The 14580-nt window shown below is 62.2% G+C and overlaps 1 protein-coding gene across 2 annotated transcripts; it reads left to right on the forward strand.

Annotated features, from left to right (window-relative positions):
- Positions 1–1191: 1191 nt before the first annotated feature.
- LOC126050289 (glycine receptor subunit alpha-4) lies at positions 1192–12867 on the forward strand. 2 transcript variants are annotated; one of them, XM_049827974.1, is made up of 10 exons: positions 1192–1345; positions 4120–4253; positions 4635–4702; positions 5502–5725; positions 5858–5940; positions 6142–6282; positions 6367–6581; positions 6886–7035; positions 7922–8017; positions 10759–12867. In XM_049827974.1, the coding sequence occupies exons 1-10, from the start codon at positions 1269–1271 to the stop codon at positions 11044–11046; spliced, it is 1476 nt and encodes a 491-aa protein (XP_049683931.1). In that variant the 5' UTR covers positions 1192–1268; the 3' UTR covers positions 11047–12867. The 2 variants fall into 2 exon arrangements, with proteins under 2 accessions (XP_049683931.1, XP_049683932.1); XM_049827975.1 differs by lacking the exon at positions 7922–8017.
- The last annotated feature ends 1713 nt before the right edge of the window (positions 12868–14580 follow it).

Below are 14580 nucleotides of genomic sequence, written 5' to 3' on the forward strand. Positions count from 1 at the left end.
AGGCATGGGGGTTACCACGCTCTCGTCCTGCTCCGCTGAGATTCTCCTCTTCCGGCGCCTGCAGCAATGGCTTCATATAGCAGCTTCTAGCCATTACCAAACTGTAATTAATACAAATAAACGAGATGAGCTAGCCACAGTAGGGTGAATGGAAACCTGAATGACATATCCGCTGGGATTCATTTATTCTGCGCTTTTCTCTTTTTTTAATACTACTTGCTTCCTCACAAATTAATCACAGATTGCCTAGGACTAGAGGCAACTCTGCAGCTTGGCCGGGTGGCCCAAGGGGACAGGGCAGAGGCAGCCCGGCAGCCCAAGTCTCAGCCCTGCCTGTGCTGCCCTGGTTAACAAGCAGCTCTGCCTTGGTTTCCCGCTCCCCGGCAGCCACTGCAGCTGCCCGTATCACGCAGACGTGACTGTCCATCTTGTCTTCTCCTAGGAGTTTACCGGCACCTACGGAGGGACAGGCTTGCCCATCTGCTGAGCCTCTGGAAAAGGCAAGCACAGGGGTCCCAGCAGGAGGGGTCTTTGCCCCAGCCTGCCTGCGGGCCGGCCCTGACCTGCGGCCCCGGACAGGCACCGCCAGGCCAGGCAGAGGGAGGAAGGAGCCCGGCCGCTCCCAGCCGCTCCCTCCCACTCAGACGGGCAGTACCTCCAGGGCATCCCTCAGCCCCTGCACACTCCTCGATCCCAGCACATCCCTCGCCCCCGGAGCATCCCTCAGCCCTGCTCGTCCTTTGATCCCAGCACAGCCGTCAGCCCTGCCGCATCCCTAAGCCCCGGCGCATCCCTCGATCCCAGGGCATCCCCCAGCCCCGGCGCGCCCCGGGACCCTCGCAAACCCCGCAGAGAGCCACCTCCCTCCCCGCCACCGGGGCAGGGCCCTGCCGCCCCGCGCCGAGGAGCCCCTCGCGGGGGACGTGGGCTCCGGGACAGCCCCGACGGGGCGGCAGAGGTCCCCGAGGCGCCGGGGAGGAGGCGGGCACGGCGGCGGGGAGCCCCCCGCCGCCGTGCCCGCCTCCTCCCCGCCGCGGCGGGCGAGGCTCCGCCCGGCTCCCGGGGCCCGCAGCCGGCCGGCGCCCACCCCGCGGCGGGCTCCCGCTCGCCCGGACTATGAAGAGCGGGACCGGGCGGGGGGCGGCGGCAGCGGCGGCGGCGGCCCCCGTGCGACGGGAGCGGGAGCGGGAGCGGGAGCGGGGGCGCCGCCGGCGCCGGCCGGGTCATGCCCGTGCGCCCGGGGCGGCGGGGCTGCGGGCTGCGGCGCGATGGGCGCGCTCCGGGCCGGCGCCCTCGCCTTCCTCCTCCTCCTCGGCTGCCTCCTGCCCCGGCGCGGCCCGCTCAGGTGAGCGCACGGCGCGGGTGTTCGGCGCTGCGCGTCCGGCGGGGCAGCCCCCACTCGCGGGCCGTGGGGCTGCGGGGGCCGCTGCTCTCCGCACCGCTCCCCCGGCACCCCCTCCTCCGGCACCCGGACCCCCATCCCCCGGGAGCCGCAATTCTTCCCCTCTGGGTCCCAGGCATCAACCCCTCTCGGAGGTGGATCTCTCCTGCAGGACCCGGGCACCCCGGTCCCAGACCCGGAGGACCCCCGGGACCCCCACCCCCGACCCGGACCTCTCTCCAGGGGCTGCTCCCTCCAGCCAGAACCCTCCCAGCTCCACACCAGACCTCCCTAGAGGCTGCCGGAGCTCCCCCCAAATCTGGCCTCACCCCCTGTTCCCTGGGACCCTGACCCAGCACCGCGGGGATCCACCAGACCCTCTCCCTCCAGCCCCAGCTGCACACAGCCAGGTTCTGCCTGTCCCCAGCAGCCCCTACCCCAGTGCTGGGTCCCTGATGGTCTCCCTGGCCCCAGGCCAGCTGGGGACCCTTGCCACAGTGGGAGAAGGGGCGACCTGAGCCAGGTCATGGCCCAGGCAGCTCCTTCTCCAGTGCTGCAAAGCCCCTGTGATGCCCAGACCCTCTTCTGGCTCAGGGTGTTTGGGGGGGGGGCTTAGGACTGTCCCTGACCCAGCCCCTGGGGTCATCCAGGCCAGTGGGTGTCCCAGGTCCCATGGGTGCCGGAAGAACTCTTGGCCCACTTGGGTAGAAAATCCAAAGCCCCCAGGTCCTTTTTTCCCTCTCCAGCCACCTTGGATGCTATCTGGGACAAGGTGGGATGCAGGGGAGAGTGGGCAAGGCAGGGAGGGGTTGGGTGTCTGCAGTGCCCCTGGGCTGAGCCTGCTCCCTGCCCCCACTCTCCCTCCCATCACTCGGCCAGTACGGCTGGAGCAGCGCAGCGGGGAACCACAGCATTTTTGGTGGGGAGGGGGGAAATCGTATCAAAATGTCATTGCTTCACATGAGGAAACTGCTTGTCTTGGGGTGGCATTTTTAGGCAGATGTGAGCATTTTCCAGCCCCACCATCCCCTCGCTCCACAGAGGTGCTGAGCTCCAGGGCTCCGCAGTGTCCCTGCCAGGTTAGTGGCAGAGTCCCCCGGGACAGGCAGTGCCCGAACTCGGGAGCTGCAGCCAAACCTTGAGAAGAGCCAGGACCCAGGGGCTGTGTGCCAGCATGGCCCTGCCAGGGATGCCGCTGGAGGTGGCTGCACCCAGGGCATTTCTGCATGCTCTGCGGTCTCCAAGGTCCAAGCATTGCTGGGTCTACAGATCCGCTGCTGCTCAGCAAGGTAGCTGAGCCTCTTCAAGGAGCTAGCTGCCACTGCACCAAGGGACCCTTCCTCCCACATGCTCCAGGGAAGAACCCTCATCCTCCTCTCCAGCAGAGGAGGACATGGTTCACAGCTATGTGGCAGGCAGAGGCCTGACTTAACTCCTTGTTGCCCTGGCCTCTCGCAGCCCTCCTCCCAAAGCTGCACCTTTCTAATGCAGCTCCTGGAAGGGGAATTTCTCCAAGCCTTTTGCTCTTGGCCAGGAGCAGTCTTGGGTACTCTCTGCTGCCCATCTCCAATTAAAGGAAAACCTGCTCGGCTGGATCATTTTGGGGTGGCCATTGTGGCCATTTCTAGCTGGCAAGGATGCACATAAGCCCCTCCAAGATGAATCCCACTCCCCTGAGAGGAGGTAGGAACAAGGTGTGTTGGTAGGAACAAGGAGGTAGGAACAAGGACCCCAGGGGGTCCCAGCTCCCAGCATCATTCTCTGCTTGTGATAATGGGGTTGTAGCTCCAAGAAGGAGTGGGACCCACCTGGGCATGGACCTGGCAGAGTCATGAGGCTGTGTGCAGCAGCACCAGCAGCATGCTCAAAGCTGCCTTTGTGTCTGGAGTTCTCTGGCTAATTCCTCTCCATCACAGCCACATGCCTGGCAATGTGGTGAGTGAATGTCTCTTGCATTGTTCCTTGAAATGATCATTATAGACTGACAGAAGGAGAGAAACTGGCAGGCTAAGATGCGTTCACAGAAATATCTGCTCCAAGGTCAGGTTAAATAAGTCTCCATCATCACTGGGAGTGCTGCGTGGGAGAGCTCATGTCAGCTCCACACCATAGTCGGTGCAGAGGTGGGCTTCACTGCTTTTCTCCTGTCACATCATCTTGGCCCCTGGCAAGGTGTCACAACCCCAACTGTGCTCCTAGGCACCTCCTCACTCATGCCAGGCCAGCCCATGGCTCGGGGGGTTTTTGTGTCCCCCAAGCCCTGAGTCTGTGCCAGGCGGGGTATGGATGTTTGCTCAGCAACTCAGGCCAAGGCTGGCAACTGAAGCCGGTAGGGACTCTGTCCGCTTTCCCCCTCCAGCACCCACACAGAGCCCGGCTGTCATGCACAAGGCCATCGCCTGCTGCGCCCGGTCCCCACCGCAGCCCTGGAGCCAGGAGGCACCCAGCCCCGTACACCATGCCAGGGGACACGGTGGGCAGGGGCTTTGCTAGCAGGGGGGACAGGCAAAATGCCGGCACACAGCACTCAGGCTGTGGCAGGCAAGGAGGGGAAGCCGTCGGGATCACAGTGGAAGGAGGAAGGGGTCCTGGGGTCAGTGCGCTGACTCAGTGCTGGAGCGGGTGCGGCGCAGGCACAGCCGCTTCCCCTGACAGCTGGCAATCACCCCGAGGTGCCGGAATGTGCCTGCAGACCCCTGGTGCTGGCAGACACCTAACCTGCCTCTTCTGCCCCACAGGCTGGTCTCAGGGCGGGAAGAGATTAAAGCTGCTTCCCGAAGCTCACCCCAGCCCATGTCACCCTCTGATTTCCTGGACAAGCTTATGGGACGAACATCAGGGTATGATGCCCGGATTCGACCCAACTTCAAAGGTAAGGGAAGGACATGAGGCTTCCAGACCTGGCAGCAACCCATGCTTAAGGCTGCCCAAAACCAGGGAATGGGCAGGTATGGAGGCAGAAGCCTGACCCACATCCCTCCGATCCAACACCCTCCTCAGAGTCCTGGCTGCTCCAGCGATCACAGCCACCCTGCATGTGCCTGCTTTGCCTGGCAGTGTGGGCAGCTGCAGTACTTGCAGGGAGTGCTGGGGTTCACCCTGACACACTTTGGGGGTGACCCCAGCAGGCAGGGGGATGCTCATGTGCATTCATCTGCACAATGCATACAGGAGGTGGCATCCCCACGTGTGCCTGTGCAGGGCACATGTCTCCCCAGCCAGTGGTGAGAGGAGGCTTGATGCTGTTTTCCAGGTCCGCCTGTCAACGTGACGTGCAACATCTTCATCAACAGCTTCGGCTCCGTCACAGAGACCACCATGGTGAGGGTTTCTCCAGTGTGACAGGCTCCTCTCCCAGCGCCTTGGGGCTGGTGGTGGCTCTGCCAGGGAGTGTGCAGGTCCTGGTGCCCAAGCCTTACAGGGGTGGCCGTGCTTACAGGGGTCCTGTGAGCCCTTCTCCGGAGCTGGCCCTGGCACTATGGTGGGGACATGCAGAGCCATAGCAACTGGCTGTGGCTTTTCTGGGGTCAGTTAACCAGAACTTGGCTGTGTGGGCCACTTTCCCCATGCCTGAGCTGGGAAAAACACCCTGAAGGGTCGGAGCAAGGCAGCTGGTGGTAGCTCCCTGCTGTTCGCAGGCTCAGCAGGTGCCGTACAATGCAAGCAAGCTCTGTGTCCCTGTGATCCCCAGCCTCCTCGGGTGCATGAGGAACTCCTCTGAGGAAGCCCCAAGGCTAAAAATTCCCTATTTGTGCTGCTGCAAAGCCTTAATACCATCAACCATCACATCAAGCCCCCCCAGGGCCACAGAGCCCTGCGACAAACATTGCAGGCAGCAGCTACTGGTCCTTCTCTTTCTCCTCCTCTTGGCTGCTGTGGCTTTGGCTTTTTAATTTCCCCTGGCTGCTGACAGCATGGGAAGGCTCCTGAGCTGCCCCTGCCCTGTGTGTGGTTAGTGTCAGGCAGGCAGCACCTGTAGAGCTGAGCCTCAACTGAGACACCCCCTTCCACCTTCTTCTTCATCTCTTCTTCCTCCTCCATCTCTTCCTCCTCCTCCATCTCTTCCTCCTCCCTGGGCACTGTGGGGTGCTCCCGGCTGAGGTGGTGCCCTCTGCCCCAGGACTACCGGGTGAATGTCTTCCTGCGGCAGCAGTGGAATGACCCCCGCCTGGCTTACCGTGAGTACCCTGATGACTCCCTTGACCTCGACCCCTCCATGCTCGACTCCATCTGGAAGCCAGACTTGTTCTTCGCCAATGAGAAAGGGGCCAATTTCCACGAGGTCACCACTGACAACAAACTGCTGCGCATCTTCAAGAATGGCAACGTGCTCTACAGCATTAGGTAGAACTCTTCTCCTCTGGTGCAGTGCCTGAGTGGGGAGGCAAAGCTTTCCTCTTGCCTCCTGTGAAGCAGCTTTTCCCCCTTGACTGCCCCAGCCCCCAGCAACCCCCTCCTTTCCTCTTCCTCCTCCAGGCTGACGCTGATCCTGTCCTGCCCCATGGACCTCAAGAACTTCCCTATGGACATCCAGACATGCACCATGCAGCTGGAGAGCTGTGAGTACTTAGGGGGGGTTCAAGCTGTGCTTTGTCAACCCCCCACCTCCATCCCATCCCATCCCATCCCATCCCATCCCATCCAACAGCTGGCATCTCCCTGCTTCTGAGGGAGGTGAGAAGGAAGGAGCGGTTGTTCAGGGTGGGGATGAATGGGATCCATGTCCCCCCCATCCCATGGCTCCCTCCATCCCCCCACAGTTGGCTACACCATGAATGACCTCATCTTTGAGTGGCTGGAGGAGCAGGAGGCTGTGCAGGTGGCTGAGGGCTTGACGCTCCCTCAGTTCATCCTCAGGGATGAGAAGGACCTGGGCTATTGCACCAAGTACTACAACACAGGTGAGCACCCCAGGCACCTGCTGCCACCCCCCCTCCACCATGGCCTGGGTGTGCCTCTCACCCATTGGGGCTCTTTCCCTGCAGGCAAGTTCACCTGCATCGAGGTGAAGTTCCACCTGGAGAGGCAGATGGGTTACTACCTGATCCAGATGTACATCCCCAGCCTGCTTATCGTCATCCTCTCCTGGGTCTCCTTCTGGATCAACATGGACGCAGCACCAGCCCGGGTGGGCTTGGGCATCACCACCGTGCTCACCATGACCACGCAGAGTGCCGGCTCCCGTGCCTCCCTGCCCAAGGTCAGTCCTGGCTCCATGCTGGGCTCCCATGCTGCAGCCTGCCTGGGGCAGCTGAGGTGCCCACTGCTGCCCCCGGTGCGCCAGGGGCAGTATTCCCTTAGGAATGGCTGGCTCCGTAGCCTTGCTGGCTGGGGCACCGCATGTGCTGAGGGGAAACACGGCACTGCTTGGCCAGGCGAGCTCTGGCCCATGTGTCCCAACTGAGAGGGCTCCTGTGCCCCTTGGCAGCAGGGCAAAGCTGGCAGTGGGCGGGATGAGTGAGGTGGGAGGCAGCGGGTCCCTGAGCCCCCTCTTGCCCTCGCAGGTCTCCTATGTGAAGGCCATTGACATCTGGATGGCTGTGTGCCTGCTCTTTGTCTTCGCCGCCTTGTTGGAGTATGCAGCTGTCAACTTTGTCTCCCGCCAGCACAAGGAGTTCATGCGCCTGCGCCGGCGTCAGCGGCGGCAGAGGATGGTAAGTCCCTCCCACCACCACTGTCACAATATCTGTCTGTCCTCAGCCGCTGAGGGGACACCCTGGGACTGCAGCGCCAGTTTCTCAGCAGCCACCGGGGCAGGGCTTAGCGCTGGACTGTATTCCGAGCCAGCCCCTCCAGCAGATGAGGGACCCACGGGCATCGTAGTCCTTCTGCCTGCCTGAGCAGCACACTGCACAGCACCCATGGGTCCCCCAGGCCCTGGCAGCACAAACACACCCAGGGTGCTGTCCTCCTCCTGCCAGGACATACTAGGGCTCTGCTACCTCTAAAAAAGCAGAAAAATAAACAGCAAAGGTGGGGGAAATGGCCTTTCCCCTGCAGCCCCAAACTCCCAGGCTCCTCGCTGTGCTGCAGCGGTGATAGGGGCCCACTGCTGCATCAGGGTAGTGAAGCACCAAGGGGACCTGGTGGCACTCAGGGAGAGGGTCTGAGCTGCAGATGAGAGCACACCAAGGCCTGGAGAGGCAGGGTCTCATGCTTGTGGGACAGCCCTCCCCTCCATCAGCCCATCGGCGCAGGCATCAGGCCTGTGAGATGCTCAGGGAAGGCATGCGGCTGCCCCACTCTCATTTTCTTGCCATAAACACACTGTGAGGCACCAGACCTCCATGGAAAACATGAGTACATGTACACACTACACAGGCACGCAGTGGCCTGTGCAGCCAAGTCCCTTTGGCACATGCTGAAGATGGATCCCAGTGCCCGGGCACTGCTGGGGGGGCTTTTCCCCCCACGTGGCGCGCCCGTCCCCCCATTGTCCCCATCCCAGTGCCCAGAGCTTCTGTCCCTGGGGCCAGGGCAGAGCCATCGGTCAAACTGCTGTCCTGTTTCTGTTTGGTGCACACTGTCGGATGCCAAAAGGGCCTGAGCAGCGGGACAGCCAGCCTGGAGTCCCTGCAGCAGCTGAGCGGCCGGCACGGCAGCGAGCACACCTACGCGACGCTCTCCAGCTCCCGGGTAAAGCACAACCCTCTGGCAGCCCCCTGTGCAGTGCAGCGCAGCGCACCCCCAGCCAGTCTCACCTCCCTCTCCCCAAAACAAGCCCCCCCAGGAGCTCACCCCGGGGGCCAGCAGGGGCCCATGGAAGAAGCAGGGCAGTGATATGCACAGAGCATGTGCCCATAGGATGGAGCTGCCGCTCCCTGGGCTGAAAAGAGATTTGTGAGAGGGACGAGAATGGAGCAGATTTCCCTGGAGACACCCCTGCTCCGTGCCTTAGTTTCTCCTTCCATAAAGCAGGACCAGCACAGCCCCCTTTGCTGAGGTGTGAGTGATGCTAGGGCAGACCGATGGCTGCTCCTGGGCTGTTGCCCGTCTCCCCAGGCCATGCCCATGCCTCTGGCCGGGTGAGGTCTCTGCCTGCCTGGCTTTCCTGGCACAGGCAGGCTTGAAGCACTCATGGCTGCCTGCAGAAACTCCAGTGCAGGCGTTTACTCAGGGCACAGGGGCACTTTGCAGCTTGAGGCATAGGGAGGAGCGGTGGGGCAGGAGAGGCTCCCAGGCTGGGGGGAGATGCTGGGGGACGACCACAGCTCCAGGGAGATCAGGCCTGCTACATTCTTGCCTCCCCACCCAGCCAGGCTGCCCCAAGCTTCCCCTCCACCATCATCAGCCCTTGAATGCCGGGTGAATCTTCCTGGCTCCCCCCAGCATGCTCCCTTTCTCCCTGCCTTTCACAGCCCCTGAGCACCGGCTCCTGGAGATGAAACCAACGGGAGCAGGGAGGGGGAGGCTCTGCCAAACCCAGGGACCATCTGCTTAAAAGAGACTGAAGTGCAGTCACCGTGAGGTGGAGGCTGCAGAGCCACCCTGGGGTGCTGCTGGCAAGGCACTGGGTGCAGCCAGGAGCATCCCGGGTTGCTGCTCAGAGACTGGAGCAGAGCCCCACTGCTTGCAGCTCCCGTGCCAGCACTGCCTGACACAGCACAGCCTGGGTACCACAGCCCCATGGCAAATTCCTCCCACAAACCTTGCAAAGCTGGGCCCAGGGAGCTCCCTGCACCCAGCCTCGTCCCCCAGTAAGCACCCCAGGGCTGCCCCAGCCCAGAGGGACCCAGGTGGGAGGACCAGCACTCCCAGTCTGCCATCTCCTGCCCCAAACACCCTGGCTGGGCCCACTGGCTCCCCGGGCTGGGGGAATAGCTGTTGGCCCCAGGGCACCCCGGCTCCCCTCCACTAAGTCCCTCAGGGCAGCCGCAAGTGCTCAGCCTGGGGCAGGGGAATAAAACTCCGCTGCAAATGAGAACAAATCATCTCAGCAATTTGAGGCGCTGCTGCTCTTCCCACTGAGAAATCTTGCTTAGCCGGCGGATTGCTGAGTTAAATAAAGATGCCAGGGCACAAGCTCTCCGCATGAGAGCCCCCTTGCCGGCTGAGCGCCTGTGCAGGCTGACCTCAGCGAGGAGGCTGCTCTAGGCGATTTGGAGGGCAGTGCTGGTCAGAGATGGCATTTGGGATCTGTCATCCAGGCTGCGTGTGGGCATGGTGTGAGGCGAGGGCCTGGCCTGCAGCACCCCCTGGGAGAAGAGACCCACCACAGCCAGATATGGCACTGGCAGGGCATAGAGGGGATGAGCCACAGAGACCAAATGAGTGGCCTGCGGGCTTGGTGAGATGCCAGATGCGCAGCCTAGGCTTGCACATGCTGGTCCCTCACCAGATCTTTGCACACACACACCCCCAAGCATAAAAAAGCAGGACAAGGCAAGTTGCTAACGATGCGCAGCTGTCAGTGGAGAGGAGCACAGGCACCACTGGCCAGCACCCAAGGGGCTGCGAGGCGAGCAGGGCTCTGCCGCGAATGATGGCAGTGGGCTGCGACCCAAAGGTGAGGGCAGGCGCCCAGCTCTCACGGCACTTTTGCAGGCTTGATCATGGGCATGCAGCCCCACGGGCATGCTGCCCTCCCTGCAGCCCCCCGCCAGCTTGGGGGCAGATGGGGTGAGCAAGGGCAGAGACCAGCAAGGAATCCAGCTCTCTCAGCCTCTCTCCTCTGCTGCACCAGGCAGTCCCTGCCAAGCAGCCACGGGGAGAAACAGGGGCCTAGGCCCTTGGAGGGACTGGGAGGCCCTGCAAGCCCTGATGGTAGCCAGGCCCCTGCAACCCTGCCCAGCTCTGCCCCAGCAAGCTGCCTGCCCCCTCCTATTTACCAGCACAGGCACACTTCCACCTCACAGTGAACACAGCTGCCACAGCAGTGCCTGCACCCTCAAGCTCCCTGCACCCCCAAGCTCCCTGCACCCCAGTGTACTCTGCACCCCTGTGCCCTGCAACCCCATGTGCCCATCCCCCCCCCCCCCCCAGTTCGCCCCTGTCCCCCCTGGCTGCCAGAGAGCAGGGCTTCCCAAGCCCCCGAGCTGGAGCTGGGAGGAGGCCGGGAGGATCAGTGTCGGGCTGCCAGGGTCAAGGTTGCCCTTGGATGCACCCTTAAAACACATCCTAGATGACAAGGCAGTCCGTCAGTGCTCGCCCCCACACCCAATGCACACTGCTGCCTGCCACTGCCTGCAGCCTGCCAGCCCCATGCTTTTACCTGCACACTTCGGGCTTTCTGAAAGAGTGCCTAACCTTGTGCTGGGCACTTACATGACTGTATTGCCTCGTGGGGGGCATATAAGAGATGCAGCCACAAGCGCCTGCTCACCCTGCAGTACTGGTGCCCGCAGGATGCCCCGGCTGACAGCCATTCCCTTCGCCAGGAGGAAGAGCTTGTCCGCGAGAGCCGCTTCTACTTGCGAGGCTACGGGCTCGGCCACTGCCTGCAGCCAAAGGATGGGGCTGGGGAGGGCCCTGGCATCTACAGCCCCCCAACAACTAGCGTGCTGCTGCGGGAAGGGGAGGGCCTCCGCAGGCGCTACATCGACCGGGCCAAGCGCATTGACACCATCTCCCGAGCTGTCTTCCCCTTCACCTTCCTGGTCTTCAATATCTTCTACTGGGTTGTCTACAAAGTGCTGCGCTCGGAGGACATCCACTCGGTGCCCTGAAACCCAGCAAAGCACGACTGCCTCTCAGTCTGACCCCCGCAGTGTGCCTAGGCACCGCGAGCTCAGCCAGAACCACGTTTCCCTCTGTCCTGGAGCAGTGGCACAGCTGGGCTGGGCCTTGGAGCTTGGACATGTGGCAGCCCCCAAGTCCCTTTGGATGCTGGGGCACTGAAGGGGGGATCAGCAACCCCAGGTCCCCACGGTCAACTGGAGAGAAGGACCCCTCCTGCCTCCTGCATGGTGTCACCCCCAGGTACCCGGGGATGCTGTGCTGCCAGGGCACAGGGAAGCCCCTGGTACTTTGGGGTGCTGGACAGCTGGTGGCCATGGAACACCACCTTCCAGCCAAACACCCTCCATGTCAGGCTGCTGCTTCTTCAGGCTGCATCACCAAGCTGTGGACCATGAGCAGCCAGGTGAGAGGCTTCAGCCCTCTCTCCTCCCATGGCCCAGAGCTCGGTTGCAGGAAACAGCAGGCAGCACCCCTGCCTGCACCTGGACTGTGTGGGGTGCTGGCTATGGCCCCATAGTCCCCAGCCCAGCAACAGACAGGGCCCCTCCAGCCCCCAGCCAGCTCCAATCCACAGCAAAGCAGCAGGTTGCAGATGCTCTCCTCCCTGCAGAGCCCAGAGCTGCCTATAATGCCTGTGGCCGCAGGCAGGACTGCGGCAGGGACACTGGGCAGGAGGCTCTGTTTCCCATTTCCTCCAAGGAAACACCAGCCCTCAGGCAGGCAGCAGGCGAGCCCAGTCTCGCTAATGGTGAAGGGGCACAGACGGCCATTGGAGCAGCAGACGGGTGCTGTGTGGCACTGCGGAGCCAGCACTGCACTACCTGCAGCATAGGGCCCACAGCCCAACCTCTGAGGGAGATTTTTGGGGATCAGAGTAGTGGGGGCATCTTGGCTGATCCCTTTGGAGGAGTAGAGTGAGTGGTGGCATCCCCAGACTGCTGCGTTCCCACTGCACCACAGTGCCAGCAGAGAGCTGGAGGTGAAAACCGCCCCATTCCCCAGCTTTCTTCCCACCCCAGCGCCCAGGCACGGTGTCCTCTGAGCGGATTCACCCCTGCTGCTCCTCCACCGCAGAGGAGAGCATTCGAAACCTCAACAGGACAAGCTCAGCAAGGCTTCTAGCCCTCCAGACCTGGATATCCTCCATGCTTAGCAGGAAATAAAAGCAGTAGGTGATGTTTATGTAGGACCTACAGAGAGAAACGTGTTGATGCTCTCCTTTCCCCCTGCTCACAGCCTGGTGGAGTCCATCCCCCCATGGCTGTGGGTGCAGGAGAGGGCCCAGGGTCTTTCAGGCAGGCCAGGATGGAAAAGGGATTCGCCCCTTTCTTTGGAGGCAGTGGTGCCACCATGGCATAGTGAGGGCTCCGGTGACCTGCCTGTCATGGCAAAAGGGACCCTGTAGGGCAGGGCAATGTGGGCAGGAGGCCAGCACAGCCCACTGAAGCCAGACCTGGACAGAAATCCCCGCCATGGCCCCTGGCCCCGTTCCTTGGGCAGGAATCACCCTCTCCCTTGTACAACTTACCAAGAGCAAAGCCCCACACCCCCCTGCCCAGCCCCCTAAACCCTGCAGACTGCTCAGCTGCATGCACCTATTTCAGACAGGACAAGTGGAGAAGAACTGGCCCCAGGCCATGCCTGGGACCCACCAGAATGGGCCAAACCAGCTCCATCCCACCACCACCGCAGTGCATGCCTTCCCCACTGTGAGGGTCCCTGCAGGGCCCCACCATATGTCCAGGCCAGGCTTTCAAGACTTGTTTTTGGGGAGGCCCCATTTGGAGGCAGAGGGAAGGGTGCACCTTGTCTCCTCGGCTCGCCTGGCACCTGCCCCCCCCCCCCCCCGCCCCGCCCCGAGGCAGTGCCGGACAGGGAGGTGCCAGCACCCAGGCAGCACCTGCAGGCGCTGGGCAGCCAAGCCACCCTCTAGCAGCGGTGGGTTTTAAAACAGCATCAATCTTCCTACGCAAATAAAGCCTTTCTGGGATTTTTCAGTGGTGTGTTGGGGGTTTGTCTCTGCCAAGGACCCTGCGGCCAGGTCCAGGTGGGGGCCCCCATATGTGGGAGGGACATGGGGACGAGGGCACAAGAGCCCTGTGGGGACAGGAGCCCTGACCTGCAATTACACCCAGACATCATTACCTACGTGGGTGATTTTTCTGACATAATTGGTGGTGACTGTCAGGTTTTATCTCCCATGTGGGAGATGCCAGCAGGGCTGGGCAGGAGACTCTGCAAGCTCCCAGCCCCAAACCCCATCACTCTCCTCCCCCTGCCAGCTCTGTGGGGTGCTCCCCGTGGTCACCCCAGCTCCTTTCCACCCCATCCAGGCTTGGCCAGGGGACAGGACCCAAGATGGGGCAGATGCGGGGCGGGGGGGTGCTCCGGCTCCACAGTGGAGCTCAGACACCCGAACATGGGTGAGCATCCCGATGGGCAAGCCTCTCTGCGTGGTCCCTTTGCGCTGGTTTGCTGGGCGGGTGCCAGCTTTACAGAGCTGCCAGCTGTCCCAGGGGGCTTACACCAGCCCTGCAGTGCCATCCGGGGCCGGCGCTTTTGTCCCCAGCTGGCGCAGGGGCAGGCAGAGCCCGCAGCTGAGGGCTGAGTGCCCAAGCAAACATCAATCTCCCTCTGTCCTCCCGGCCAAGTTTCATAGACCGGCTCTGTTGGTACCTCGCAGCCCCGTCGCCTGCCCAGCCCCATCGGGGTCTTCTGTGGCAGGGAGGAGAGAAAGCGAGGTGCACACATGCCGTCTTGGTGCAGTGGTTGTTTAGATGGGACAAACCAAACCCCCTTGAGGTCTTACTCCTGCCCCCACCCCAAACCTAGAAAGCACATGGCCAAGGAGAGAGCAGGGAGCCATTTCATGCCAGCATGGTGGGCCCCATTTCTTCACTTGCTGCTCTCCTTTCTCTCCCTTGCCAAACATCAGGTCTGGGCACTCAGCGTCTGTTTGGAGATAAATGCTGCAGTCAGCTCTAAGCCACACGGCTCTGGGAACTGGTGCATCCCGGAAAAACGAAAATGGTAAAAACCCAACACATTCTTCCTAAGCTAAAGCCCCTGGGTCCCACGCACTGGTCGCAGCAAGGTTGGGGGGCCTTGCTGCTGGCACTGCACTAGCAAAGGCATGAGGGAAGTGCAGCCCCACAGCCCCTTGCAGTTTGGGTGTCCCCAGGAGCAGTTTTGGGGCCAGGAGCAGCACTCAGCCCCTGCCCCTGGTCCTCCCAGCAGCCAAGTTTGGACTGGGAGCCACTGGGACACCCCCACAGCTGCAGGCCTGTCACTGCCCTCCAGCACACAGCTCCAGTGGGTCCCTCACATCTTGGAGACAGCAGCAGCACAGAGGCTGGGGGTGCTGAGCCCTGCGCCCTCCCACAGATTGCAGCATAGCCAAGGGCCAGCCCAGGTGGCTCCGTCCCCCAGCAAAGCCCACAGCCTTCAGATGGAGTCAGCTTTCTATTCCCTGCCGGAGGCTCTGCATTGGGAGATGCATCCTAGCCACCATGGGAAGCAGC

Source organism: Accipiter gentilis, chromosome 24, assembly GCF_929443795.1.
Source record: "Accipiter gentilis chromosome 24, bAccGen1.1, whole genome shotgun sequence".
NCBI classification, from domain to species: Eukaryota; Metazoa; Chordata; class Aves; order Accipitriformes; family Accipitridae; genus Astur; species Astur gentilis.

Bases quoted from the DNA above. Each gene is read 5' to 3' on its own strand.
- LOC126050289 (XM_049827974.1), top strand. From the start codon at position 1,269: ATGGGCGCGCTCCGGGCCGGCGCCCTCGCCTTCCTCCTCCTCCTCGGC. The intron at 4,254-4,634 runs GTAAGGGAAGGA...GCTGTTTTCCAG, and splicing joins GATTCGACCCAACTTCAAAG to GTCCGCCTGTCAACGTGACG. The intron at 5,726-5,857 runs GTAGAACTCTTC...TTCCTCCTCCAG, and splicing joins AACGTGCTCTACAGCATTAG to GCTGACGCTGATCCTGTCCT.